At 46.6% G+C, this 27,800-nt stretch overlaps 2 protein-coding genes across 2 annotated transcripts in view; one reads left to right on the top strand and one right to left on the bottom strand.

The window, feature by feature from the left end:
* LOC119179880 (pyridoxal-dependent decarboxylase domain-containing protein 1) overlaps window positions 1-15,650 on the bottom strand; it is a 35,804-nt gene extending 20,154 nt beyond the window's left edge. Inside the window, exons 1-10 of the mRNA XM_037430999.2 lie at window positions 15,495-15,650; window positions 12,045-12,148; window positions 11,612-11,692; window positions 9,552-9,644; window positions 7,677-7,829; window positions 6,101-6,293; window positions 3,191-3,259; window positions 2,286-2,492; window positions 1,395-1,466; window positions 274-429 (exon numbers count right to left, since the gene is read on the bottom strand). Coding sequence (XP_037286896.2) covers window positions 274-429; window positions 1,395-1,466; window positions 2,286-2,492; window positions 3,191-3,259; window positions 6,101-6,293; window positions 7,677-7,829; window positions 9,552-9,644; window positions 11,612-11,692; window positions 12,045-12,148; window positions 15,495-15,605 — 1,239 coding nt within the window. The 5' untranslated portion in view covers window positions 15,606-15,650. The remainder of the gene's footprint in view (window positions 1-273; window positions 430-1,394; window positions 1,467-2,285; window positions 2,493-3,190; window positions 3,260-6,100; window positions 6,294-7,676; window positions 7,830-9,551; window positions 9,645-11,611; window positions 11,693-12,044; window positions 12,149-15,494) is intronic.
* A 504-nt stretch (window positions 15,651-16,154) lies between these two features.
* On the top strand, window positions 16,155-27,324 carry LOC119179881 (uncharacterized). Its single transcript, XM_037431000.2, has 2 exons — window positions 16,155-16,292; window positions 25,252-27,324. The coding sequence occupies exon 2, from the start codon at window positions 25,353-25,355 to the stop codon at window positions 27,285-27,287; it is 1,935 nt and encodes a 644-aa protein (XP_037286897.2). The 5' UTR covers window positions 16,155-16,292; window positions 25,252-25,352; the 3' UTR covers window positions 27,288-27,324.
* Window positions 27,325-27,800: the final 476 nt, after the last annotated feature.

Genomic DNA, 27,800 nt, shown 5'->3' with positions numbered 1-27,800 from the left:
CTCCAATGAGGCGAATTACTCGGCCCATTTATGTAGAGCCAGCACAAGCATTGGACCCTGATATAGCAATTCATTGTCTTTTTGCGCTGATGCCGTATCCACGTTGCAGAGAGCTTAGACGGCGTCAGCAGGTGCTGGCCTAAGGAGTACGGCTCCTGATAAACAGGAGTTACCCAGGCATCCCTTCTACTCAATTAGAAATGCGAGCTCATCTAAATTCGAATGCGCGCGTCTTCAGGAAGGTACGGTGCGAAGCCACAATCGCACGCTCACCAGACGCAGGCAGTGGAGTACTCGCTGCAGGAGTCCCTGGTGTCCCAGGCTCTGCAGCCCGACCCACAGGGGGAGACACTGCAGCTTGCTGTGCACACTGAACGAGCTCAGGCCAGCCGCATGTGCCAGCGCTGCCTCGCTTGTCTTGTACAAGGTCTTGACGAGTCGTCGTCAAGGCAAGCAACAAACTGTGCATACACGCGAAAGTCCCCTCACACCTGTTTTTGCACGAATGCCACTGTGGAACATAAACCAATGAAACAGGGACTTGTGTCATTCAACAGAATATTAACATAGATTGATATTTTTGGGCCGCTACGATTTCCTTCTTCCCAGTGAAGATGGATGGAGTGTACGAGTATTTGTGTGTAAGGTGGCACAGAGTGTGCATGTACAGCTCGTGGAGATTACCCTTGAGATGTACACTCAAAGTAGCATCTTAGATGAAACTAAGTTCCTTATATCCGAAAATTCGTTATAATGGTTTATGCCTAACAGTGTATCTATTGTAAGACTATTTTTCGTTTACTTTGTAATGACTAATATGTCGTTGTGTCTGGGTTCGTCACATTGAGCTATGAGTGTACATGCACACAAGATATAGTACATGTACATGCAGTACATGTACATGTAGTACATGTACTATATATGGGTTCAATATGACAGTAGACTCTTATGGTGGCTTATTTGGGAGTGGCATGCCATGCACATGACCCGATCCATCTTTTTCATTTCATAATGCTACAGGGGGAGAACATATATGAACGACAGCCTTTAAAATCTCTAAGATTAAGGAAGGTGAAGGGACCAGGAAAATACCTTCCATTTAACAGGACTTTCATTTGCTGAAAGGAGAAGAGGGTGGAGAATTTCAGTACGAAACCAATTACATTAAAGGCAGTCCTTTCATTTGTGCATCAATTATATTTAACATATTTTCGTTTACTAAGCGTCTACGTTTGCAGGTTCGACTGTAATATATTTTTAAGACGCAAGTGCTAATTTATTATCTGCTGTACAACTGTTTCACTATAGCCATTTTTATGTAATTAATGTCCATCAAGGGCCTTTATAGCATGTGAATAAAAAATTGAAAAAAAAAAATGCTGTTTAAAGGATACAACGTAGGGCACAGATGGTAGACCAAGCCAGGTGCCGAGAGGAAGCGACACGCTGTCTCCAGTACGAGCCGGCTGCAACAGGAAAAGACAAAGAAAAACTTACAGTCGGATCACAGTCGACCACATTACTAAGCTTACCAGTAGTGAAAATTTTGAAAAAACTATCAGGAAAATTTCGGCAGAACCCATCAATGATCATTAGCCCAAGTTATGCAAGAGCATCTATGTGCACAACACATAGTCTATGCATTTCCTCACATATAATCCACACTGAATATTTTTTTTTTAATTTGGTACTACAGCCAACACGATAAACAATTCAGGATTGAAATAGGGGGAAGGCTAAGCTGAGCATGTGTGCAACCTACAATTTATATTTCTTTCTCCCCATCCCACTGCACATGCTCCTTTCCAACTTGTTCCATCCTTCATGCCGAAAATTGAAGCTTCACCCGGGCACTTAGCCGAGCGACACTGCAACTAAAGGCAACAATGTCACCAATGCGTGACGCTACGAAAGACAGCAACAAAATGTGACACTGACAAGTGACCTCAATCAAAGATCAGATTGCCTTTTCGGAAAACGACTGAGCGCTGAGAAGGCCATCGATTGGAAGACGGTCCGTACTGTTGCACCTTCGACGGCCGCATTTGTGTACACCTGCATCTCAGTACACTTGCCAGCGCTGGGTTTTTCACCAATGATGCTATCACTCCCAAAACCTATATAACTCATACAGAAGGTTCGCTTAAAGAAAATTCTGGCGCCACCCCTGTTTATCGGTTTCTGCAGAACTAGCCAATGCACCACACTCAACGTTGCACACTCTGCCCCCTCAAGCACAGAGGAACATGAAAGAGCGCGCGTTGTGGACAGAGCCACGCTCCTACCAGGTTGGGAACCGACACGAGGCACAGAGCGGCGAGCGCGTGTCCCTCGACGTGCAGCCAAGCCTCGTGCCGCTTGCACAGGTCCTGCAGTCCCTGCAGAGGGTCCACCAGGCCGATGGCCGGCGAGCCCGCACTGACCACCACCAGCGTCGGCACCCGGCCCTGCACCACGTCTTCGTCCATGCTCTGCTCCAGCGCTGTAAGGTCCTGGAAGACAAACACAAAGCATATCCTTAATATCTGGGGTTTGATGTCCCCAAACCACGCTATGATTATAAGAGATGTCATAGTGGTGGGCTCTGGAAATTTTGACCACCTGGTGTTGGTAAACGTGCATGAATTTCGCGCAGTGCATAGTCCTCTATGATTTCGCCTCCATGGAAATGCGACCGCGACAAACACCAAGCATGGAGTGACAGTGTTGAAAACAGAAAAACGCACATGGACGTGAGATGCAGAACACTTTCTACAGCAAGATCAGTGAATGATAAAGAGCAGTATCAAAGTAACCTCACAAGACCAGGCAGCAGATACGGTCCGCTTGAAAGTTTTATCATCATCGTCAGCTTGACTAGACTCACTTTAGAGCAAAAGTCTCTCGCATATTTCACCAATCAACCCTCTCCAGCGCTTGCCGAGGCCCCATTTACCCAGCAAATTTTCCAATCTCCGCTGCCCACTACACTTTCTGCCATAACCTTGGCACGTCTCCCTTCTCTTGGAATCCAGCATGCAATTCAGAATGACCAGCAGTTATCTCGCCTGCAAAGCTTCATGCCTTGCCCATTTCTTTTTCTTGATTTCGACTAAAATGTCCTTAAAGATCGTTTGTTCCCTACCCACTCTGCTGTTATTCCCTAAGGCTAAACTGGAAAGTTTACTGTAGCAAAAAACTTAACACGTACCGTCTGGTAGAGGGAGCCTGGTGTCCCTGTAAGGGGAATCATCCTGAGGCAGGAGACGGGAAGTCCCAGCTGGAAAATAAGTCATTGCCAAGTGCTCCACAGTTCATGTTTAAGTATTCAACATATCTTGCTACCAAGATACATAGGTGAAATTGAAGCCACCATAGCTCAGTTAGCATAGCACCACGCGAATACAGAGGGCGGACGTTTGATCCCCACCGGAGACGAGCTTTTTTTTACGTATACAATTTAGAGGAAGTCAGGAAGCTCCCCTAAAGCTTCGTGAAAAAACTAGGAATGAGCGAATTTGAATTTGCTTAAGCGCGAATTCAATTATTCAAAATAAACTAATATATGTACAATTCAGTGCATTTGACCCCCTGTAAAGGTGGCTTCACTGCATTGTAGAAACACCGTGCACAAAAACTATGAAAAAAAACATCACGAGCCTTTTAAAACAAAGGGCTGTCCCGACTGTCTTCAGAGGTGCCTACAGCTGCCACTTGACATCTAACAATGAGTAGCGTGTTACCGGCCAATAGCCGACATAAATCAAAAGCGGCATTTGGATGAAAAGTGCTTATAGACACAGCGTGCTTGCCACATGCAGAGGCCACACTTCCTATTCTGCAAACATCACCCAGTGAGCCACACTAGCGCACACAGGAATTGTAACGGGAGGTAGCGATGGCGTTTTACGACCTGCAGTCAAGGTCATAAAGCGCACCGACATAACTCATTTCACTGTGTTGTCCCTCCCTGCATAGCTTCCAGCACACTCAACGAGACGAGAGAAAAGAGAAAGCACTCGAAGCAAGCGACAAATCCCTTTTTTCTGACAAATTCAAGCGATTATCGGCGTTACCGCTTTGTGGGGCCAGAAACTTGAATTCTGGGGTCATTTGACGATTACATGTATAAGTGGTTCCAAATCCTTTGAATTCACGTGTTTCTGTTATAATTTCTGCACTTCCATTAAAGCTATAAATACTGCCCCTACACTGTGCTAGGCTTCATTATCTGTTGATTTCACCAATGTGTCAATACACACATCATAATATTTCGATCCCCTTCAGATATCAGGGTTCAAATGCAGAGGGGAGGTTTGTCCTTAAACAATTTTTTCAATATTTGATCAATACAGTGGAAACTGGCTAAGTGCATGTACACTGTCGTGTCTCATAAAAGGGAACATGTGAGCGTGTGGCCTGCGCTGTGTGGCGGCTGCCTACAGGACTATCATCAACCGACAGCAAAAGGAAAGACGTTGGCTTTCAGCGTCATCTATTGGCAAACAAAACAATGAGTTGTGGCCGCTGGACAAGTGCTGCAAGATACTGTAGACAGCCGTTGTAGAGAGCAGGTCACGCGATCGCGTGTTCCCTTTCATAAAAAACGACAGTGTGCATATGTGCGCTTGCTATATGCAATTAAGTATAACTAGTATTTTAATATGTAAAACACTTCTCTTATATGCAATAATTTAACAGCTGCAAATATGCAATTGTTTTTCAGCACCACTTGTAGTTTTTGAAATATTAAGCATTTCATGTGCCATTTTCAAGGCAAGATATTTCGTAAACTGAGAAAATTATGAAATACGTTAACATACTTATTTATTTATATATTTATTTATTTAACCCTCAGGGTATAGAGTACCTTTCAAAGGGGAAAGGGCAATGTACATCAATAAAAAAATAAATACAAAGCACATGTCACACAAATATAACTGATTGAGTAACAAGACTAACGACTAATCACTTCATAAATGTCATAAAAAATAAGCAATGAGCAATATTTTTATTTTTATTGGATGATGAAGGAAATAAGCAAAAGAAAATTATTGTAGAGTAAAACATAAAAGGCGGTAATTAGGTAATGATTGTTTCAAGGATATGCTAAAAATTAGTGGAGTCAGTGATGCCTGTTACAGATGCAGGCAGGGAATTCTAATCATTAGAAGTTCTTGATTGATTTATATGTGGGGTTTAACGTCCCTAAACTCATTAGAAGTACTTGGGAGATATGATTGGGCATAGACCTATGTTACTGTGTGGCACTGGGGCACTGTGACCTTTTGTCGGTGATTGCGATGGGAAATGCAGCAACAACATGAATTAATAACTGTATGCAAGAAAACAAGGTCATGTTATGTGAGTGCAATCTCATAACTTGAGCATGTTCAACACTGTTGAGTGAAATTCCACAACACTTGTCAAAGTGGGTTTAGAAGATACACTTTTTCTTCTTTGCACACACTTCTTAGAGCAGGTTATTGTGATACGTTTATCTGCTTTGTAACACTCTCAGTTTATAAACAATCAAGTCCAGAAAAAAGGCACATCAAACATCTAATACATTAGGAACTGCAAGTTGCACTGGAAAAATAGTCCCAGGTTAGAAACCAGCACATAGATATACACAAGCATGGCAAGTTTCAACAAAATCAGTCAAGAATCACACATTTTTCAAAGAGCAATTCCCTCCTCCTCATAGTTTGCCAATCAATCAATCAAATCAATTTATTTCATTTTGATAGGAGGAGTATGAGACAAAGCTCAAGAGCTTGACGAGGTCTTGACCCCGTCAGACGTTGGAAAAGCAGCAGGACAATAAACAATATTGCACGAAGAATACAAAACGAAAATAACAAGTATAACATAGCATCACGTAATACAGTAATTATTTAACAAACTGCTACAAGCACATTCGAACCTCATTATAACAAAGCTGCATCTTAAATGAAAGTAAGCTTGTTATATTCAAAAATTTCTTATAAAAGTAAATTCATAACAACACAGATAGGACAAGACTGTTCTTCATTTACTTCGTTATGGCCAATGTTTTGTTATATCCGGGTTTGAGTGTAGAGAGCGCGGTCCCTGCCCAATGCCCAGCAATTGCGCTCACCTGCGAACAGAGGTGGTGTCCGAGGCTGGTGCGGGTGTGCGCCCCGATGTACAGCACGGGCGGTCGGGAGGCCAGTGCCTGGTAGCCCTCTCCCCGGGACAGGCGCGGGTACTTGGCGTGCAGGGCGAGGCGGCACACGCGCACCAGCCCTTCCCGCGACTCCTCGTGAAAGAAGACCGACGAGTCGAAGAACCTGCGCGCATGCGAGCCCACGATAAATTTCACCGGCTCAAGCAATGATGTATTAGGATACGAGTACTTGCATAAAGGGGACAGGGACGAGACAAAGGAACACAGTCAAGCTGCTGAAGCCCATATTTGCTTTGGAGGACACTTCTAGTCTGTACTAGAAGAAATAATAAAGTTGAAGTTGAGGACCTCACCAGACTTCAAGAAATGATGCTGCACTCCTTTCCCATCCCTCTTCACTTCATTTTAGCAGTCGTAGTCGTGTACTACAGCGCATCCCCTTCAGAGACAAATTTAGGACAGTAATGTGATCGTATTACACGCTTGAAAATTCAATATCTTCAGTGAAAGTTGGCCGGGAATAAGAGGAATAACATATTATGCAGAACCATATCAATGAAATTCCACTGTATACCATCGTCCAGTCAACCACCGTGTCATTGTGCCATGGTAAAGATGCTGCATACGTGTGCAATTAACTACCTACACTCAGACCTCATTATGACAAAGTTGCATATTAGAAAAAAAAACATGTTCGCTATATCTGAAAATTTGTTATAAGGTATATTCCTAACACTATATATATATTTATATATTGCAAGACTATTTTTCATTCACTTTGTTATAACCGATATTTTGTTATATCTGGGTTCATTATAATCAGGATTGAGTGCATTGCCCAGAGCACTGTGTATGTGTGTGCACTTTTGCATCCTCGTTTTTCACTGCACTAAAGATACACGATTAGGTATAAACATGGTTTCACATCACAGTGGTTGTAGGCCAGGTGACAATGCCTCTCAGCTAACGAGCTTCAGTCATAAAACTTGGTAAGGCCCCGTCAATGAAGAAGGTGGGATGGGTGTCTGAGAAGCGTGTCGGCTACGATTGCCCTTTGAAAAAAAAAAAAAAAAAAAGCCTTTTTCCTACCTCGTACACGGATCCCTCCTGAAGGAGATCTGACGTCAGAATTTAAGAAACGTATGAATAGCTATGTCCCCAATACACTCAAACCTTAATATAACAAAGTCACATCTGCCACAAAAATACTTCGTTATATCAGTAAGTTTTCTATAAACGTTATTCGTAACAATATTTTAAAGCTATGCTGCACTTCTTTATAAAGAATAATTCATCATATCCAAATATATTATATCGCGATTAGAGTGTAACGGGATTTGGTCACCAATTTTGTAATAGCACAGTTTGTTTTCCATGGATGCGTTTTAACACACAGTGACCGCACAGGGTGCCCCACGAAAAGAGGTCTCAGGAACAAAGTTATCGAGAAAAGAGCAAACAAATACCAGACAAAGAAAAAGAAAGCCGTGCGTAAGCCGAGCTACGTGTTTCCAGACGTCTGGCGCAAGCGATCCTGGTGTCTCACCTAAAGAGACGCGACACCCAGAGACCAGTGTCGGAGACGATCCGCGCCGTCACCTTGCGCAGCACGACTGCTTCCAGCGTGGAGAGGTACGCGGCCAGGGAGTGCGAGACGACCACCGCTTTGCCAGCATCGTCGAGCCGCCTCAGCGTTTCTCTGAAATGTTTGTAATAGAAAATAAAGAGAAGCCATCCCCTACCAAACTGATCCACGAGGATAAAAACTCTTCAAACGCACAGCTGGGACAGTTGGCAATGCAACTTGGCAAGAGCTGCACGAAAACTAAAAAACAAGTCTATGAACAGGAGATGTAGCAGCGATTTCATTCCGCGCGTAGAACATCACCCTACGTGAGCACATAATGGTGTAAAACGCTACCGCATATCAGAGATACCTCATATAAGAGACAAGAACTGCTTCTTGGAGTGTTTCATATAAAGGGGTTTAACTGTATTTGGATTGATTGATTGATTGATTGATTGATTGATTGATTGATTGATTGATTGATTGATTGGTGTTGCTCTGATGTATAGAAAGCTCCTGACCTAAATTCAGGACATCAGCCGAGAGTTCCCTTGCACGCAGACCATTTAACCACTTCATATAGCAATGGTGCTCACGTACGTAACCCTAATAACTTCTTAGCAATGCACCTGTGCAATGCAGTAAAGCTGCACCACAATGCAAGAGTTTGAAGCTAAACAGTGGCAATGCCTGAACAGGTGCAGTTTAAAAGGCTTGTTATACAGGCTTATATGTCAGAAGTATAGTGAATTTTAAAATGCAACATATTTTACAGGTTAGCATTTGCATAGTCCCGAAAGTCTAATCCTGTTAGTACTATTCAAAGTTGTTACCATTTTCTCTGAACAACAACAAAAAACAGGCCTTGCATCAATTTTTGTAAATTTATTGTGCGCATTTGTTAGGTCATGACAAATATGCCCATTTTTCTTTATCATATGTAATATATATATATATTTCAAGTTCATTTTCAATTATTTTACCATAATCATTATTCACTTCAAACCTAAAATTCACTATTTGCACAAGGCAAATTACAATCAATTATTGGTTATATCTATGTTAGTTATGTCTACATTTTAGGGTACAGGGGTGGTCAAAAGTTTGCAGGCTATGCTTCCGTTGGAAAACATGGGATTGTGGCCTGTGAACTTTTGACCCCTTTCCCACTCCCCCGTATGTTTACTGTCCAAAAAAAAAATTGTGCCTTACTTGAAGTAGCTGACAGAGACACTCTGATGCATTCAAACAACTGCCCCAAACAAAAAAAAAAATGTGAATTTGCCCTCTTCAAAAATTGACAGTCCCTTTAGGCAATTCTAAAGATAGTACAGGCAAGGCTGAGTGCGTATGCTCGCACGAGACACCTGTTAAATTACTTTGCTCTCAGTCAACTGCATTGGTCGTCACCTTACGCGGCAACTTTCTGTACCTCGCATGGTGGTGAACTGCTCTGAAATCGGCCCACCTGTCGCCAGTTGACAATCCCACGTGTGCCCCAAATCGCGATGATTCATAAAATCGTTACCACGCCACAACGCGATGCCGCCGATGAATTTATATAACGTTTTGCTTTTAGCATCCTTTGACGTGTCCGCGAGGTCCTTTGTCTTATCATGAAATGTCATGATAGAAAGAGGCGACACGACAAAACAAATGAACACAAGCACCAACTCACAACTGCAGATTCATTCAAAAGTGCAGGACATAAAATATATATGTGAACGCATAGCAATGAATCCGTACAAATTTGCTTAATCGTCGGTCTGTGAGGTTGCAACATTTTTCATACCAACTCGGTAGACGTAAGGCTGTGGTTTTTGTATAGCAATCAAAGCTGTGACGACTTCTCACCCAGTTAAGCTCCTCATGAGCGACGACTGCGCCACACAGTGCTGCTGGACAATGTTGTCCAGGCTCGCTCGAATGTCGTCCAGCGACAGAGGTCTGCGAAAGACAAAAGCAAAAATGAAGAAAATACGGCACCAGTTCAATGGCAACACGGCCGGCATCGGCACATGAACTCTCCGGCTGCACATCACGAGATAACCCGCGCAACGACACGTGCGTAAGACCTGCCAATCCTGAAAAAGTGTGGAGCAAGATGAAGAGAAAGAAGTACAGTTGGTCAATCATCATGGTTTACCAACTCGCCAAACCGTATATCCAATCCGGAGAATACTAGTTCCACCTCATGTTTTACATCCTCGTGTTTTTTCACGCTGTTTATTATAAATATGAACAACCAACTAGGTCGGTTAGCTAGCTTACTGAGCGCCTCTACCAAACAGCTTGCGTACAGGAAACTCCTAAGAGTGTTCTATTAAGACCATCGATGCGTACGTCTATTGCCTCCAGTACTGAAGGTACTCCATTAAAATCCTGACAAAATTTCGATACTTTAATTTTTAATCTTTATTTTATATTAGCAGACCAGATATTATGCATTGACCACTGACAAATGCTTTTTACTCAATTTTTTTTCCCTCATAAGGCATTATTAAGGTGTAGAGATATGAATAGGACGTACATTAAATAGCTGACAACCGACTGTTGGGCAGCTTCACTGATTCATTAGGTTATCCACATTAGTAACCCATCAACATACATGTGGCATTTGCTTTATGCGAAATAACGACAAGTAGGACATTAAATCTGTGCATCTTTCGAAAGACAAATAAGAAGTTATTCACTCATGAAAATGAAACAGAGTAACATAACATACCGGGAGAGGTCCCAATGTTCAGGGCTGAAAGGGGACTTCCAATGTAAATTAAAGGGCCAGTAAACAACATCAAGCTCCAAAATTTGCGATAGAAAGACAACTACGTAATCGAATGACGTGAACACGCTGCCATAAGAATTCGGCGAATAAGTGCTGTAACGTGGAAGTTAGAAGGTAAAGAACAACCCCCTTAGCTAGTTTAGGTTACTCCCTCGGCCTTTCCACCTTTCTTGGCAGAAAGAGGGGTAGGGGTAGCCTTTCGTGGTGACTACATCCACTTCAACAACATAACATGATGTTAGGGATAAAGTTGACTGCTGCCAATCATTGACAATTGATTGATTGATATGGAGGGTTTAACGTCCCAAAACCACCACAGGATAATGAGAGACGCCGTAGTGGAGGGCTTCGGAAATTTCGACCACTTGGGGTTCTTAAACGCGCATCCAAATCTGAGCACACAGGCCTACAGCATTTTCACCTGCATCGAAAATGCAGCTGCCACAGCTGGGATTCGACTATGCGACCTGCGGGTCAGTGGCCTAGTACCTTAGCCCCTAAACCACCGCAAAGGAGCTGCCAATCACTGAATGGGGCTTTCTCTAAAAGTGTCACTCGTGGCAGAGCGATGCGGTAAGGAAGCTTCATGCAAGGCACTGTCGATATAAACAAACATGCCATGGTGCATGTGCCCTTTTTCTGGCAGTAATGTCACATGACGCCTCTTGATCTCGGAAACATTCGGTCCAACAATAATGCTTGTCCCAGTAGTCGCGGCTCCATCAGAGGGCAGAACAGGAAGATGAAAACGCTGACTGCGCAGTTAAAGCTGCATCACCGCAAGGCTTGAGGCGAAAGACCACTTGATAAAGTTGGTGGTACGTATGTTGCCCATGGGTAAGATTGCATCACTGTGTGGGAGATAAGATCTGGTCAGTCACGGGAGAGGGGCGCAGTAATTGTTTTTCAAAACTGAGCGTCTGTCTGCGTGCTGAGCAGCACAGTTAAAATTCGCAAAATGTGATCACCGTGGCTTTCTGCGTGAGTGAGCAAGATTGTTTCGGAGAAGCAAAAAAAAAGGTGTGATTACAAGCCCTTTAAAAGATCAAAAACAAATCAGGTTATTGCAAATGGACAAGTAATAGCAAGTCATTAATAGCACGTGACAAAAGGAATAAGGAATGCTCACAGTGCCTGAAGAGGGCCAGGAACATGCTTGTGGGAGTCTTTTCGGGCTTCTACCTCATCGCCACCACCGAGCCACTGCTTTCTGCAAAAACATACAACAAATGACAACACACTATTATAAGTATGAAAAATTTCACGTCTGCATTAACTAACGTTTTCATAAACTATGAATATAATAACAGAACTACATTTTTATGCAGTGCACCTAAAAAGCAGTCTTAAAAACTCGACTAGAACTAATGGCAATACATTTGGTGTTTTCATCAACCTAAACAGGTGCGTCGCAACAAAACACATCCCTACATATTATTCACGAATGTGTTTTCGAAATTCAAACACGAAGTAATTAGACCGGTCGATCGTTCGGTTACTCAGCCATTAGAACCACGGAGGCAGCTAACGAGGAAGAAGTGATAGGAGCAGTGGTGACTCACGTGTGTGACGTCTCCGTCTGGTTGACGGAGCCAGCCGCCAGGTTGAGCAGCTCCTGCACGGGGTCATCGCAGGCTTTCCGCTCAGCCTTGCCTGCCCTCAGATCCTGAGGCAGGCGATGGAAGCAAGAAAAAGAAAAAAAGAATGGGACACCCTAAGCACGTTATCACAGTTCAGCAATGTAAAAGCTAAACCATCACAAATAATGCTTATGATAAATTATATGCCACAGAGGAGACATGATAACTGCCCATGGTGTAAAGTCAAACAAAGAATGTCAATGCTGCCAATGTTACAGTAAAAAAAGTCTTCTACTAGAGGCTTTAAGAACATTTTTTATTCAACTACTTGTCATCAATTTGTGTGAGAGAGAGAGAGAAATAACATTTATTTATACATCCGGCGCATAGGAAGTCCCCGGCCTTGCAGGGTGTGGATGTTCCCTATGTTAAGATTACGGCTATAAGAGTCCAATAATCTGAAAGCCTAGACCTCGAGGATGTTGTGCTCCAACGAGGCGACAGTTACTCGGGTGCCTCTGCACCCGTTAGACGAGTCGTCGGCTCCTTCAATTTGAGCCTTTGTCCTCCACTGAACTTCTAATAATAATCTGTAGGGACAGGATTGTGAGGCATGCCTTGGTGGAGGGCTTACCCAATAATTTGACCATCTAGTGTTCTTTAATGGACACTGACATCACAAAGCACATAAGCCTCTAGCACTTCATTTCCAGCAAAATGCAGCTGTTGTGGCCGCAACCGAACGTGCAACTTCAAGTAGCTGGGCAACGTAATCACTCTACCACCGTGCCGGACACCATCGAAATTCCGTCTTGCCTAGCACTTCGAAGTTCGTAAAAAAGCCTACAGGCATGTCCACAGAAAACAAGGGAGGATGGGGGGGGGGGGGGTCAGCAAGCATCTTGCTTTGCTCTTAGCACATGAGCTATGTTCGATACATACACACTTCATTAACACTTCTGTGACTGCAGGTGCCCCGGGCTTGCAACAGGAAACTTGCAATCACAGAGGCTCACAACACTGTTACCCCGTAGGTAACTTAAGCAACTCTAGTGCCACTGGTTTCCCCGAGTTGAGAAACATTTCTTAACAGCCGTTCAGAGCAGATACCATAAAGGTATGCGAAAGGCAAATTACATTTAATGTCAGAGTCAAATGCCAATGCTTGAGAACATCTAAAATGTATTATACACAGAGGCGCTTGGCAATAGAGAAACTAAGGTTGGACACAATTTTTGCCACTCGAAATTTATTCTTTTTTTCCTTTTTTTATCCTTCTCTGTGCCCTGTTACTCTATGTATCAACTGGCTCAAGTCAACAGCCTCAAGTTTCACATACAGCTGATTAAATCTTGGTAAAACTGAAGGACAGGTTGTCGTCCACATTTCTTGTAAGCAACCTTTAAATAGCACCTAGGCGGAGCACACACACACATGCGATGCTAGGTAAATACCATGTGATTCCCAGCACACTGCCTCCAACTTTGCAGTTCCCTATTAGCAGATCGTAGAGAATTTATCAAGCAGACGCACATTTGAAGTAACACATCACTTGAACCAAACGATCTCTTTATTTATTTTTTTCAGTCTTTGTATCAGAAATGTTTACTCTGCAAACTTTTGATGGTGCTACCATCTTATATTTCTAACTTAAAATTTTGCTTGGAGCCATGTTACATTTACAGAATTCGTAACTTCCGTAAATGTCGACAAGTTTCGAGTCAAGTATGGAGCAATTGATTTTGCATCTTAGCATAATACAAAAGTTAGTGTACATAAGTTACCACTAGGTGTACAAAGCAGTTCAATGCCATTATGAAATATAATAATAATTCCCGAGACTTTACATCTCAAAACTACAGTATGACTATGCGGGATGCCATAGTGGAGGGCTTCGTAAATTTTGACTACCTGATGAAGAAACTTACTGAAAGATATGCACTAGCAACAAGCCCCCATCGCATTCCTTGCAATGTTTGTACCGCTGTGCGATCGTGTTTAGCTTTTTTTTTATTTTTTTAACAACTTAACTCATGGAGGTCTGCTATGCGCACGACCGCGGTTTGCTACCCGATACACCGAGCTCAAGCTCCGCCCACACAACAGCGTTTCACCTGTCCCCTGCGCCTGCGCACTCAGTCACCGCTGGAAAGCCAATATTTAAAGTAGTTCCGTCTCCTTCGTCACTACGTCAGGAAAATGGGAGGACGTGACTGGATGGGGCATGAATATAAGGTATGAATAACGCATCGCGTGAGCTGTAGGTCTTTCATACGGGTAGGTTGAAGGACACGGCTATTAAGTAAGCGCGTTATTACGCGCAATACACGCCCACCCTTTTGTGTTCAGCGCATGTTTTTTCTGCTATCCTCATGGGGCCTGTGTAAATCAAGCGCAACAAAAGACCAAAAAAAAAAACGGCTGCTTCAATGCCATGCCACCACCCTCGTTTGCCGCTTTTCAACCCGCTCCTTATTCTACAAAAGCGAAAGTACACAACCTCAAGAAAATAGAACAAGAAATAGTTATCGCGACATACCTGTGTACGCAAATAAAAAGGTCGCGCAGCTGTTCTCGGTGGTAAAAAAAAAAGAAAAATAAACAGCGGGACACGTCTAAAAGTTCGGAGTTGAATTATACTTTAAGATGTCGGGCGTCTCAAAAGGCGCGCTGTTTCGACTATGCGCAGCGCGGCTGAAGAAGTCTCGCATTCGCGTCCACGTACCGCCTACGTCTTTTGGTTTCGCTTTTCGCCCCACGCCCCAAAACAGCGACCTATTTATCCTCCCCGCGCGAACGTTCTAGAGGGCTGATGTGGCATCAAGTTGCGGTTTGACGCGAGCTACCAGGCGCACACTACGCTATAAAATAAATACGCAGTCGACACGACTGCCAGATCGTGCAGCGTGTCTCGACGCGAAGGCGTACCGGCGCAGACAAGTGCGATCGCTAGCGGGGTTGAAACGGAGGAGTGCCGTAGCACACATGCTAAACAAAACGAGCAAAACGAGAGGTAAAAGCCATTAAGGGCTGATCGAAGGCTCACAACTGCGTCTGGGAAAAAGTAATGAAGCGAAGAAACCGACTCGCGGGGATGGTTGCACACGCAACTTAAAGGAGGTGTGTACAGGCGCAAGCCGAGAATGGTGCAACGAGCGGGGAGTGCAAAAGAGAACGATCGTCTACATGAAACGACTCCCGACAGGGGTATGAGCTTTTAAGAATCAACGAGGCATCGCTGTAAAAAAAAAAATAAACACGTGCGATAAAAGTCGCCTTGGAAAAGTAACACGGATTCGAATGCCTAGAATTGGAACGACGTTGACAACTACTAGAGAGGGGAAAAAAATGAGGATCGTGGAATCCGTGAACCTGCGCGGCGGTCAGCGGGAAGTGAATGTTCGGGCAGCGATAGGAACCGGAATCACTCACGTCTCCCATGTCCGATTTCTTCGGATCTTGGCCGTCGCCGGACGTCGAAGTTTCGGCAGGACCGACGTTGGAAGATACAACACCGCCACGATCCCCGCCGCTGTCCGCCATTGCTATTCTTCAAGACACGCTGGCATCCGAGACGTCACTTCCCATGTCAACTTCCGTCGAGTCCGTTGTCATGGCGACGATCCAGGAAGCGGCGCTGCTGGATGGGCTTGCGTGTGTCGGTGGTACCACTCCTAGCCACATGGGAAGAAATGAACGTGTTAATGAAGGGATACTGACATGACCAATGCAGCAGCGTTGCCATAAGCAAGAGCGATGAAAATTTGCGACCAATTAAGTCTACGCATAGTAGAAGAGCCGTTGACTATGTAGACGAGATATTACTCGGGCTTCTTCCGAAACCGGAACCAGAGTATCCACGTTGTTCAGCTGACATACTACAACTTCTTGCATCCACGAGCAGCACGGATGTTTCGTTCTTTTTCTTCATTTTCCATTCACACTTCCGCCACCCGTGTCTCCAAGCAGCAAGCTGCGAGGTGTTCTGCGACCGACAGCTGCGATGTTTGCGTGCCGCCCTGCGTCGAGAAAGCCGCTGCGAACCCCTCGTGAATCGTGACAGTGTGCCTGTGTGTGTGTGTGTTTTGGCGTATGCCGCGACTCGGCATTTCGGGCTACGGAAAGCGCTAGCGACACGCCATGGGACGTCGAACAGCGCGCGGCCACCGTCGCAGCTACGTCGTACCTACAGTGTTTGGATACGCCGGTAAAACGACCGCACCTACCCGTGTAAGTGTTGTTTCTTTCGCTGCTTCGTATAGAAGCACCACATCAAGCGAGAACACTCGATAACAAACGTGTTTTTGAGATCTCGCCGATTTTCCGAGATGTGCGCTGTACTGTTGGCTCTTGTGAGATATCGTATCCCAGCTTTCGAGTGGTTGCTTTCTGATTCCGGAGCCCGGTCTGGTGGTAGCCTCACGTATCGTCCGAGCGGAGCCTTTTTTTTTTTTTTTTCAGAACCGCGCCGGTTCAAGCAAATCCTATAATATCTCTTTTCTCATTATGTTTCCTAGTCGAAGCACCACGCGGTGTCACTTGATGGACGCCGATCCTGGTATGTAGCTGTCTGGTCGTTCATCCGCTGTCGCATTCCCTGAAAGTTTGAAGGATAGCTGACTGTGAGATAGCCCTGTGCTTCTGGCATTGTCTTTCTTCTATAGCGTTATTTTTTTTTCTTACTGTTCTAATTTTCGCAGCTTTTTCACAGCAGCACAACCTGACGTCTAAACGTTTCCGTTAGACGTCGTGTTATGCTGCTGTGTTCTTAATTCAATTCAATTCATTTGTTATACACAAGGAGATATGTACAGTTTTGTTATAAAGGCTGGGCCCCAAACTCGCAGAGGAGTTGTGAAGGGGCCATAATGACGTATCCAGTTATACCAACACTACAGCGCGCAAGAAACTGTTTGAGCGAAATATTGTTCGTACATTATTCGTTCATGTGTGTTCATGTGTGCGTGAATCAAATATACGTCTTTTTTTATCTGTACAAGTGGCACGTGCGTTTGATGTATGCGCAATTCAAGTATGAATGTCTTTTCAGGAAAAAAGGCGCACTGAAACTAAGTAAGATTCACTGCTCTGACAGTTGGGAAATATTTGTTGATTCGTAAGTACACTGTTGTTCTACGCTGAAAAAGCAAAGTTTGTGGTTCTTATCCTGAAGATTATTAGGGCGCATTTCACCGTTTAGAGTCGGAGATAGTTAAGTTGTGCAAGTAGAGCGGTCTTCTTTTTAGATGTAAATTGAGTAATATGGCATCATCTATAGCTATCATTGCTTCATGGCAAGCTTGCCGATTCCGAGGCATACAAATGCACGTTCGGAAAGTTAGCACGTGTCGTCGTACCCGTGTTTGATTAGGTTAATCGAGTCATATATGTGCTCACAAATGCTGCTTGATGCATGCATTTTTGAATTCGACTGCGTCCCGTGCTTAGAAAAAGTTGTCTGTTGTTTTCTTACGAGCAGTGGTTGGTGATTTTGAGACTTTTGCTGAGTATCCTGCGTCTGAAACCACTCTCGATGGCAGTCTGACAGTTTTGGGTTCACTCCAACATGTATTTCATTCATAAAAGTGTTTTCTGTGCATCCACAAGCCACTCCGCTCAAAATCGGTGTATTGCAACGACTAAAGGGGGTGCCGAGAGTGAAATTCGCAGCATTACACCGTCAACGTCACCGAAAGTATCAATGGTGTAAGTTACAACGCTATCCCCTTAAGGCAGCGATGAGAATTCAATTTCATAGTCGTTGATGAGTGTACTGATTAGCTTGTGCGGAAGCTGCCTGTCAATTCGTGCAACTAGCGTGTGATGAAATCGGCTCTTTGTCGCGGTCTCGCTGTGTAAATCTGTACGTTTGTACGCGATGAGCATGCCAGTTGATTGAACATAACTGCGTTGGCATCTAAGCGGCCACGTTGCCAGCAGCACTGCACTTTTCGCGAGACCAGAAATCAAATCACGGGTAAGACGAAAGGGACAGCCAACTTAGTGGCAGTTCGCGATCAGCTTGAGCATTGCCACGAGGCAGACTTTCGCAGAAATGATCTTGCAACGCATACATCATTTTTAGGGCAACTTTCAAAATGAATCTCCTTAGCGAGTACTCCACGAAATATATGCCCCTCGTACCATAGGCGTAGGTAGGATGTTGTCTTGGGGTGGGGGTTGCAAATGCGGGTTGCATCGCGGTGTGGCACTTGGGGTGAGGTAATGCTTCCCGAAATTCTAACGGGTTTAGTAAGGGTGTTTTCAGTTAAATTACACTTCATAGTGTCTATGAATAAGGATTGACTCATAGGTTCTTTTATACGACGTAATACACCTAAATGTGAGGAAGGACTGTCAGGGAGTTCCTTGAAGGTTAATGCAATTGTGGGCGTGCTGAAGAGCTCTCAATTTGCATCGTAAATGTTTCTGCCATGCAGGCTTTTTTTTATTTCTGTTTCCGATTCTAACATTGAATTAGCGCTGAAACTGAACCGAGCGGATTCAGTCGTGTGACACGCCGCATTCCGGGCAAAAACGATGGCAGGAAAACGGGGGACAGGCTGTCATGTTTCGTTAGTGACAGTGACAGACGTGACGTATTATGAGACTTCGCGCGCCGGCTTCTTTTCTATTTCTATATTTTTTCGTTGTTCGCAGACATTTGGGATATTTGGGCGCTATTAGCAGCCGACGAGGGGCAACTGTTCCTCGTTTTTGTTTCTTTTGGCGGTGATCGCGTGGCGCGGCTATACAGGAGCAACTGTGGCCATGGGTAGAGCGTTCGTAGCTAAATCGAGCAAGGTTTGTATCGTTCAGCCGAGCTGCGGTGAAATATTTTAGGCTTAACTGGAAGGCCGCAACCAACACTCCGTGAAGAGGGAAACCAGTTTGCACCCTTAGGAGTGTCTTCCCGTGTCTATAGTTAACACCCTTATCTCAGGGTGTTCGTTATAGACACGGAAAATCACCCTTATGAGTGCTAACTGGTTTATTGTGTACCAGAGCCGTCCCTTCGCTTTCTGGAGCAAGATACGAATTGAAGACGTTACACTTGTAACAGCCGTACTAAACTTAGTCTTCACGGAGAACGTTGTATAAAAGTTTGCTATCGTAGATTACACCAAGTGCGCAGCAAAGCTACGCAACCGGTTTGTTTTTACGAAGCCTGTTTGCCCAGACGTTGCTGAACGCCTTGGTGCACTCTTACTTTGATAACGTGGACGCAGCTAAAGTTTGAATTCTGACACAGCAAAGCTACGCAACCGGTTTGTTTTTACGACGCCTGTTTGCCCAGACGTTGCTGAACGCCTTGATGCACTCTTAATTTCGTGGACTGCAGCTGAAGTTTGAATGCTGACACGTATAAGCACTTCATTTCGTATATTGTGCACTTCATGGTTTGAAGTGGTGTGTACCTTCGACAAATTAGACCCGGGCACGGCAGATTAACGTTGCGGGGAGTGCCACTAAGCGTTATAATCAACAAGGTTTGACACTGGGGCTATAGTTAGTAACCAACCTTCGACAAATAGCGCAGGAGCGGACAACGAATCGAGGTGTATGCTACGTATTAATAACTTGCGGATGATGCGTTGGCCTGAGCTCGCAAGTTTTTCGTTGGTAACCATTGAAAGACTGGCAGAAGGGAGTAGACACAACACGTGCCGTCTTTGCCGTCCTGTTATACCTTTCACCGCGAACCTTTCCCGCCCTTGGCATTCGCTGCCAGCCATGCGTGACTCCGCGACGCGCCGCTACGCACGACGCGTCCCCTCGAGGACATTTCGAAACGCCTGTGTTCTGGGCCGGCATTGTAGACAGTCTGCGTCGAGACAGACAGAAAAACTTCATTATAGCAAGTGTGTTGGACACCCCCCCCCCCCGCGATCCCTGGACCACCGCGATGACATCGGCTGCCCTGGTCACCACAGCAAGATGCATCGCCCGGTACCCAGACGAGAGCAGGACCTCCTAGTCCTCCCAGCTTCAGATGGCAGGCTGTCCCTGCGGGAGAGGTTCAGCAGGGCAGCCGAATAGGATGCCTTGCTGAACAGGGCATCCTATTCGGCATGAGGTTCGCCGCAGAGGGAACATTCCGGGGCAGTGCCACAGTAGTGGGACAGCAGCCGAGGGGAAGAAAGAGTGCGAGTCTGGAGACGTCTCCATAGGATTCGTTGGGAGTACGAAAGAGAGGGATTTGGAGGAGGGTAGATCCGGCGGTTCAAACGCTGTATTTGTCGAGAGTTTATCTTATCAGAAGGACAGTGACGAGACCGAGTAGTGGAACGCGTGTGCCTGAAAAGTCGCAGCTGTCGTATTCAATTTGGAACGCGATGAGCAGCCACACAACCTGGCGGTCCTAATTATATGTCATTGATCCTATATTGCACTCGGGAACGCTGGCTACTTTCATCACGTTTGGCTTTTTATTGCGATAGCAATGAATGGGCCGTCTCGACTGGTTTTTGCCGTCGCCTCCGCCGTCATTCACGCACATTATATATATATATGTATATATATATATATATATATATATATATATATATATATATATATATATATATATATATATATATATATATATATATGGGGAAGGATGTGCTTTCCTCCTCTTTCTGCAGAGCGAACATCGCCATTCCGGTCGGGCTCGTCCACGCGCGCTGACTTATTTCGCCAGCGAACAAAGAGGGGGAGGGGGGTGCCTATGGTTGCTGCGCTATCGCGGCAACGATCAGCGCGCGCCTTGTGCTTCCACAGCCGGTGGGAGATTCTGCGGGCTGCGCTCCCAACACGAAAAAAACGGTACCAATAGTCTACATAGAGCAGCGGTATTCTTTTACACCAGCGTTTCGTAGAGTTACGCGAGATCTGATCTAAATGAGTTGACTGCCAGCCTCACTTCGTATGTCAACGCCGTCTCTACGCACGAGACTTGTGGTCATCTACTGTGGCCGTGCCGCTGGAAACTTAGTTACTTAGTAAGTGCATGCTTACTACAATTAATATTTCTCCTAAAATTCTAGCCTTGATTCGTAAGACATTCGAAGATGTTGCTATCGCATTCATTGCTTCGCCCTTTTGGCGAAACTGTGACTTCTTTCTTTTTTCTTTGTACAGGCCTCTGCTGCTTTAGAATCGTATGATGTTGCGCTGCGGTGAAACTTGGCCCCTTGTAGAAACCCGCGCATGCCTGAGGTCTTGAAAAGCGCATCAACTTCATCTTGCTGGTACATAGTAGAAAACAGTGAAATACAACAAATACCAGACCAAACAATACCAGCAGTTATCCTGTGCGGTTTTTCTTGTCTTCTTTGTACTGCGCTCTTCAGTACTGTGCCTATGGTGACGACGCCAACCTTCTTATGTCTGATAATTAGTCTAGATAATATCTCACGCTCGTCCTGTTCTCCGCTGGTAAACATGCATGGCTTTCGCTAGTGTTTTTTTTTTCTTTTTACCGCGCGAGATGTCTTTTATTGACCCAGCGACTGCGTGACGAACTTCGGCCAGCGTTACACAAACGTTACAATCCCGCATGTGGGCCCCTACAGGGCCCCGCAAAGAGCAATGCTAATTTCGTAGCCGAAGGCTATTGTAGAGCCGAAAAGTATACCTGCACTTTGCCGCATTTTGAAAACTCATTTTATGATGCGTGGCGTCAAAGCTAAACTTCACGTGACTCAGCCTAAATGATACCTCTTACAGCATACCCCTTCTACCCCTAATCTCTTTTTTTTTTACTTTCGGTCCTCGCGGCAGCGATTTTTACCCCAGTATTCTAGACGCCCCTTTACTCAACGCTCCACCACACTTGAAAAAGCCGATAAGAGCGCCATCTCTAGGCAGGGCAAGTCACTGCATATGAGTGATAATTTGCTGCTATTCTTGAGTAGCGCAGCGTCACTTTCAGCCGAGCAGTGGCGCAGTGCTCAACTCTGTCAAGTGAAGGGTGAAAGTCGAGTCGAGGACCGTTTGTGAATACGGGGGTAATTCTCCGAGCCGTCGCGCCCGCGTGTTCAGCCTCCTCAAGTTTCGGACAGCTGGGCTGCCGAACGAGTCGCTCACGACTGCGGCCTGCAATAAACGATGCCATTGACTGTGTGCGCGACGCGTGACAAGAACCTCTTCTTCCTCTTCTTTCCAATGCCCGCGGCTATAGCTTTCCTTACGTGCGACAAGAGGCAAAACACTTTCGAAAGAAGAAAAATCTGCAATTTTCAAGCCGGAATTGTACCGGAACCTTATTTCGAAACTGCAACTTAGTGCAGTCGACGTTCATCTTTCATTTGAAATTCGTACGTCTATGTCTACCGGAGGTATTCCAAGCAAAACTATCCCTCTTCGTTTACTATACGTCAGCTGGCAGCGTTCTCCCACATTCGACACCACTATCCGATTTTGCTTGTCGGCCTGTTTACTCTCTCTCTCTCACACACAAACAGACACACACCCACACATATACTCGCCTTAGACAACCCGATTAGAGGGCAACGGTACCTTTATTGATCTCACTCGATGTACTGATCAAGCCCCGCGCCCTGGCTCCGAAAGCTTTCTGCACGTCACCTATAGTCGTGAATTGCCTCTGGGATTGGGTCATGTTTGACTATGCGGTGGTTTTGCGTGATGACGTCATCGTGCGACGTGATGTAATTCATGTCACGGTGGCGTCGGGAAGACGTTACCAGTTTTAGTACGTGTGACGTCATGATGACCTCACACGTTGCCATTGTGGATCAGTAATCTGTGATCACGGGGCTTTTTTGCGTCGTTCGTGCCGACGTCGGTGGTCCCTCTTTGCGTTTGATGATGCATCTGAGGCTTCAGTCCTAAACTTCGTCGAAGTTGCGCAACTGACTTACCGTCTCTTAACCACGCGGACTATGCCTGTAACTGTTGCCGGCGAGCAACGTATGTTTTTGTGTGTGTGTGTGTGTGTGCTTCCAGTCCTTTTTTTGCACTCCTATGCCACCCACTCACTCCCCTCCAATTCTTCTCTTATACTCTTTTTCTCCCATCCCTCCCTCAATTAAGTGTCGTGGTTGTAGTGTTCTCGCCTGGGGGACAGTTATTGCATCACTAAATCCCATTCTTCACGCTCTTACTTAAATAATATGTCCCCCTCCTTAATAAATGTGCTCACTCAATGTGGTTCGATGACCGATTATAAGCTGTTGTGGTCGCTGTTTGCAGGAGGTTGTGTGTGAGGGAGCATTCGAAGATAACATGAATCACCTATTGAATTCTTTGACTATTCATACCTATAAATGGAACGTGTATTTGCTTACAGACGCGTGGTTTTGTTTAAACTTAGCTAAAAAAAGAATACGCAAGCGGTCAACGACAGCGTCAGCGCCTACAAGTCTTGCCTGTTTGCATGTATCTTGTTTACAGACAGACAGGCTGCTAGCGTATACAGAAGCAGATTGTGAAGCTGGAGATTGCTGATTAAACTGGCGTTTCAGGAAGCCGGACGTGCGTGTCCTGATGAGCTGTGTATATGCGCGCAAGCCTGCAAGATGATTTCGAGAGATGACAAAGCCGTCGAGAGCTCATAATAACGTGTGCGCTTAATGAGGTGGAAAGGAGGTGAGTGACGGAGTCTGGTAAATGCGTATCGCTGTCTGTCGCAGAGAGGTTAGCTTCAGGGCTCGTTTACTTTACAGAGTATGTCGTATATAAAGAAGTTGACGGGGTCTAAATGAAGTCAGCCCTTGACGCGAGGGCTTGTCTTGAAAGAAAAAAAAAGGTGTGGACGGCTGCAGGCGATGATGGGGGCTTTCTTTTTTTTTTTCTTTGCAGCATTGCGAAACGTGACTATAGCTTGCATAATCACCGCACCCGGCAAAGAGAAAAATAAATCGCACGTGGCAAACTTCAAGAGCATCTTTTGTAACTCGGTGGCGACGTGCAACGCGAAGAACCCGGCATTGGCGAGATCATAGAGAAGTATAGGCCATGATGGTGCGCTGGTAGCATGCGTATTTTTGTGCGCCGTTTACTAGTAATTTATGCTATCATTGTTGTTTTTTTATGTCCGAAAGCCGTGAGATATTATGATTGCGAGAAGTGCTATAGAGGAAGGCTCCGAAAATGTTGGCCATCTGGTGCATTTTAACGTGCCCTAAAGGTCTGACCTGTAGCGTTCGCCTCCATGGAAAATGTGGCCGCCGCGGACGGGATTCGAACCCGCCATCTTCGAATCGGCTGCCGAGCATCCGATAGCCACTAGACCACCGTGGCGGGTAATGATCGATGTTCTCTGTAGTGACTTGTGATTTCGCGTTGTCACATCTCGCTGTTGCGTGGATATTACCACGGGGTCGTGATGGCGATGAAGACAGCACACTCTAGATAAAAAGTCAAACTGTTTATTCGGCCGCACTTGTGACCCGCCAACCAAAAGTCAGATTACAGCGATACACGCTGGCACTGATAGCGGTGAACAGAGCGTCGGCCGTCGATCAACTGACACGTGGAGAAGCGGGTCGGTATTTATACATGTGCCGTCGAATAGTCCAGCGTTATCGCTGGTATAGCCACGTATGTTCCAGAATAATCTGTAATGTACGCGCTGCGCGCGTAATATTAGCAAGATGGTCTTCGACAGTCCCAAAGCTTCTCGAACAGTGTCAGGCGCGGTTTGCGCAGAGTGTAACGGGGCGATAACAAAAGTTCGCGAAGGATTGTGGCAATATGAATGCGTTACCTCCCTCCGTTTTTGCCTGTAGAAACGGAAGTGTTGTGCTCTAAGCACGGGGATGATAGTCCACGTGCTCAGAACACTTGTCCACCGGCCACGAGCTTAAACTATCAGCCGTGTTTCCAGCAGTACCGGGAAAGCCTCGTTTTGACGGATGTGAAATGGTATTGGCCAAAACAAGATGCACCATAGTTCTATGAAGAAAAAAAAGTTCAGTTGATACGCAGAACTAGATTAAACCATGATTTCAAGTGCAGAGGTGCCGTAAAGAGCGCACTTTTTCTTCACAGTGGACTTATAGGTGGCTTGCTGCAAAACGGGTGTCGTCTGGGATTGCCGTTTTAAGTGATACGGATACTCTGCGATGCCGTGTCCAGTTTTTCCAAAAGTTGTCACGCGTATAATTAGGGCGTTCACTGTCTTCCTCGCCATTCCCCGCAACTTTCACATTGTACTGAGTATGTCTTCATGTTCTCTTGACAGGTGGTGTAGCCGCTGTACCCTGGTTGGCTTAAGACTGGGGATTCGCGCTTCTTCAGGAGACCTCAGACTAAACCCAGCCGTCTGCTAGTCAATCCGAAGTCATGAGCGTCTACAACGTGCGATCGTCTCAGACGGTCGCCACCGCCTACTTCAGCCTGGACGCCGCGGCGCGAGCCTGCCTCGACCCGTTCGTGCCCATCTTCCTGCGTCACCACGGGCTGACCGCGCTTCAAGCTGGTTTCGTTCTCTCCGCGGCCGCCATCGTGTCCGGGCTGTTCGTCCCCGCCGCACTGTGGCTGCCCAGGTGGCGCCGCAACAGTTGGCGCTCCGTACTGCTGGCCAGCAGTATCGTCTCGATCGTTTCCTACCTGTCCCTGTTGGCGATACCGCCTATGACGACGGTGGGAGGCGAGTGGGTATCGCCGTGTCGAACGTCCGAGTCGGCACGTGGCAAGCACGCGGACGTCGATTCGGCGGACGGATCGATAGCTTTGATACAGGGAGGGCACGGCGGTGGTAAAGACCCTCCTCAGGACACAGCCAATGGTATTCAGGGAGAGTCGAAGAATGGAAGCGGGAAACTGTTTCCGGCGCCCCCTCCGACCTACGAACTGCTGCCGACGGCCGTGCCTCTGGTGGCAGGCCCGGCCTACCTTCTGTCGTCGCGCGAAGCAGAGGGTGTGGAAGTGCGCCCGCACTCGCGAGTTCTACGAGCAGCCAACGTGTCTGACGAAGAAGGCGACGTGGTTGAAGTTCCGATGCGTCCTCAAGGTACCGCGTCCCCTGAAGCCGTGAAGAACGGATCTAAGGACGCCCCGTCGCCTTTCCTCGATGGAGTCGTCATACCTGTCAAGAAAAAGAAGGGTATGCCTCCGGTACCAGCCGTGAATCCGGATTGTGAGGGTGATCGGACGAGTCCGGAATGCCAGCTGATGACCCACGGTGAGGACGCCGATGATGATGGCTCGAGGAATAGCGATTCGTTCATGAACAACGCCTCGTTGCTGCTTCTGGCTGCGGCCGTCCTGCTCGGAAGCTCGACGTTCGCGCTGGCCAAGTTCGTGGCGGACGAGTCGTACTTCGCATTCCTAGACGAGATCGACGCCACGGAGAAGTCTCGGAGCCACGAGACGTACGCGGCGATTGTCAGCGCCCTCGTTTTGGGCGCCGTCGCCATCTTGGCCTCGCAGGCGCCCTGCCTTCCACTTCCGACATGGGGATATCAGGAGGTCTACCTGGCAGCCTTCGGCACGCTCGTGTTTGCTTCCCTGCCACTGGCCGCCTTCTTTCCCGAGCCTCACCAACCGCTGCGTCGTCAGGCGACCTCCGGGGCATGTCGCGGCGTCGGTTCGGTGCTCAAGAACGTCGAGGGAGCCCTGATCGTAGGCGGCCTCTTCTTCCTGGGGTTGCTGGCAGGCCTAGAGCAGGCCTTCTTCATGTGGCACCTGGAGGAAACTGGCAAAAAGGTCGAACTTGGCGTTGTCATCATGGCCAGGGCCGTGTCCAACGTGGCCTCGCTGTTCTTGCTCTGCGCCGGTGGTCTTCCCAGCCGTCTGCTGGCTTGGCTCGCCTTCGGCATCGTGTGCGTAGCGGCCCGCTGCGCCTGCTACGTGCAGTCGGGTTGGGAGCTGGCTGCCGTAGCCCAGCTCCTGTCCCCGCCGTCTACAGTGCTCGTCTGGGTCGCCTGCGAGCGGTGGGCACGGCGTTCTTCGACCAGACTGAGCACCGAGCGCGGACTGCTGGTCGTGATGCGCTGCTGCCACAACGGTTTGGGCTTCTGCGTCGGTGCCCTGAGCGGAGGTGGAATTGCGTCGTGGCTCGGTGTCCGCACCACGCTGGGAGTGGGTGCAGTGGTTGGGATCATCGGCGGATTGGCCATGTTGGCCGCTAGCCGGTTCGTTGCCGGCCGTCCGCCCAGCTACGACCGGTTGCTGTGGGACCCGACGAGTGCCAACTCGGACAGCGAGTCCGAGGAAGAGCCCAAGATGGCTGGTGATGCCGGTGTGCCCGTTACGGTGACGCCAGTAACTTCGTGATCTCGTTATTTTTGCCTCGCCAAATTACACGTATCCACGAGCAAACGTTGACCTCCGGTGTTAACAGAGTGTGGGGGTGACGTGTGTGTAAGCGGCGTTTTTTTTTTGTTTGCGAGATTTCGGCGTTTTTGTAACTAAGATAGCCGGATAACAGGGTTGCCACTTGCGGAGGCAACGCTCCGTACGTGTACATTCTAGTCTTGTTGCACATACTGTTTGCCGATCGTCACATCCTCCCTGTCTCGTGGTACTGCCGCATATAGAACACTGACATCCAGCCGTGAAGGTCACCGCAGGCTCACAGCTGTTCTGACGTGATCAAATTCTAGCACACAGCGCGTAGTCATTTCTATCTCGCTGTGTCCACATATATATCAAAGTAAATGACGTCACCAATATAAATTTTTCCCTACAGTTATCTCTATAGCTGCGTGTGTGACACGGCGAAATGTGACTTGCATCCCCTAGTCCGAACAAAAGTCTTTGACACTGAAAACATGTAAATCACATTGC

The sequence above is a fragment of the Rhipicephalus microplus genome, chromosome 7 (genome assembly GCF_043290135.1).
Source record: "Rhipicephalus microplus isolate Deutch F79 chromosome 7, USDA_Rmic, whole genome shotgun sequence".
In the NCBI taxonomy this organism is placed as follows: domain Eukaryota; kingdom Metazoa; phylum Arthropoda; class Arachnida; order Ixodida; family Ixodidae; genus Rhipicephalus; species Rhipicephalus microplus.
This window is presented reverse-complemented; position numbering and strand designations above follow the sequence as displayed.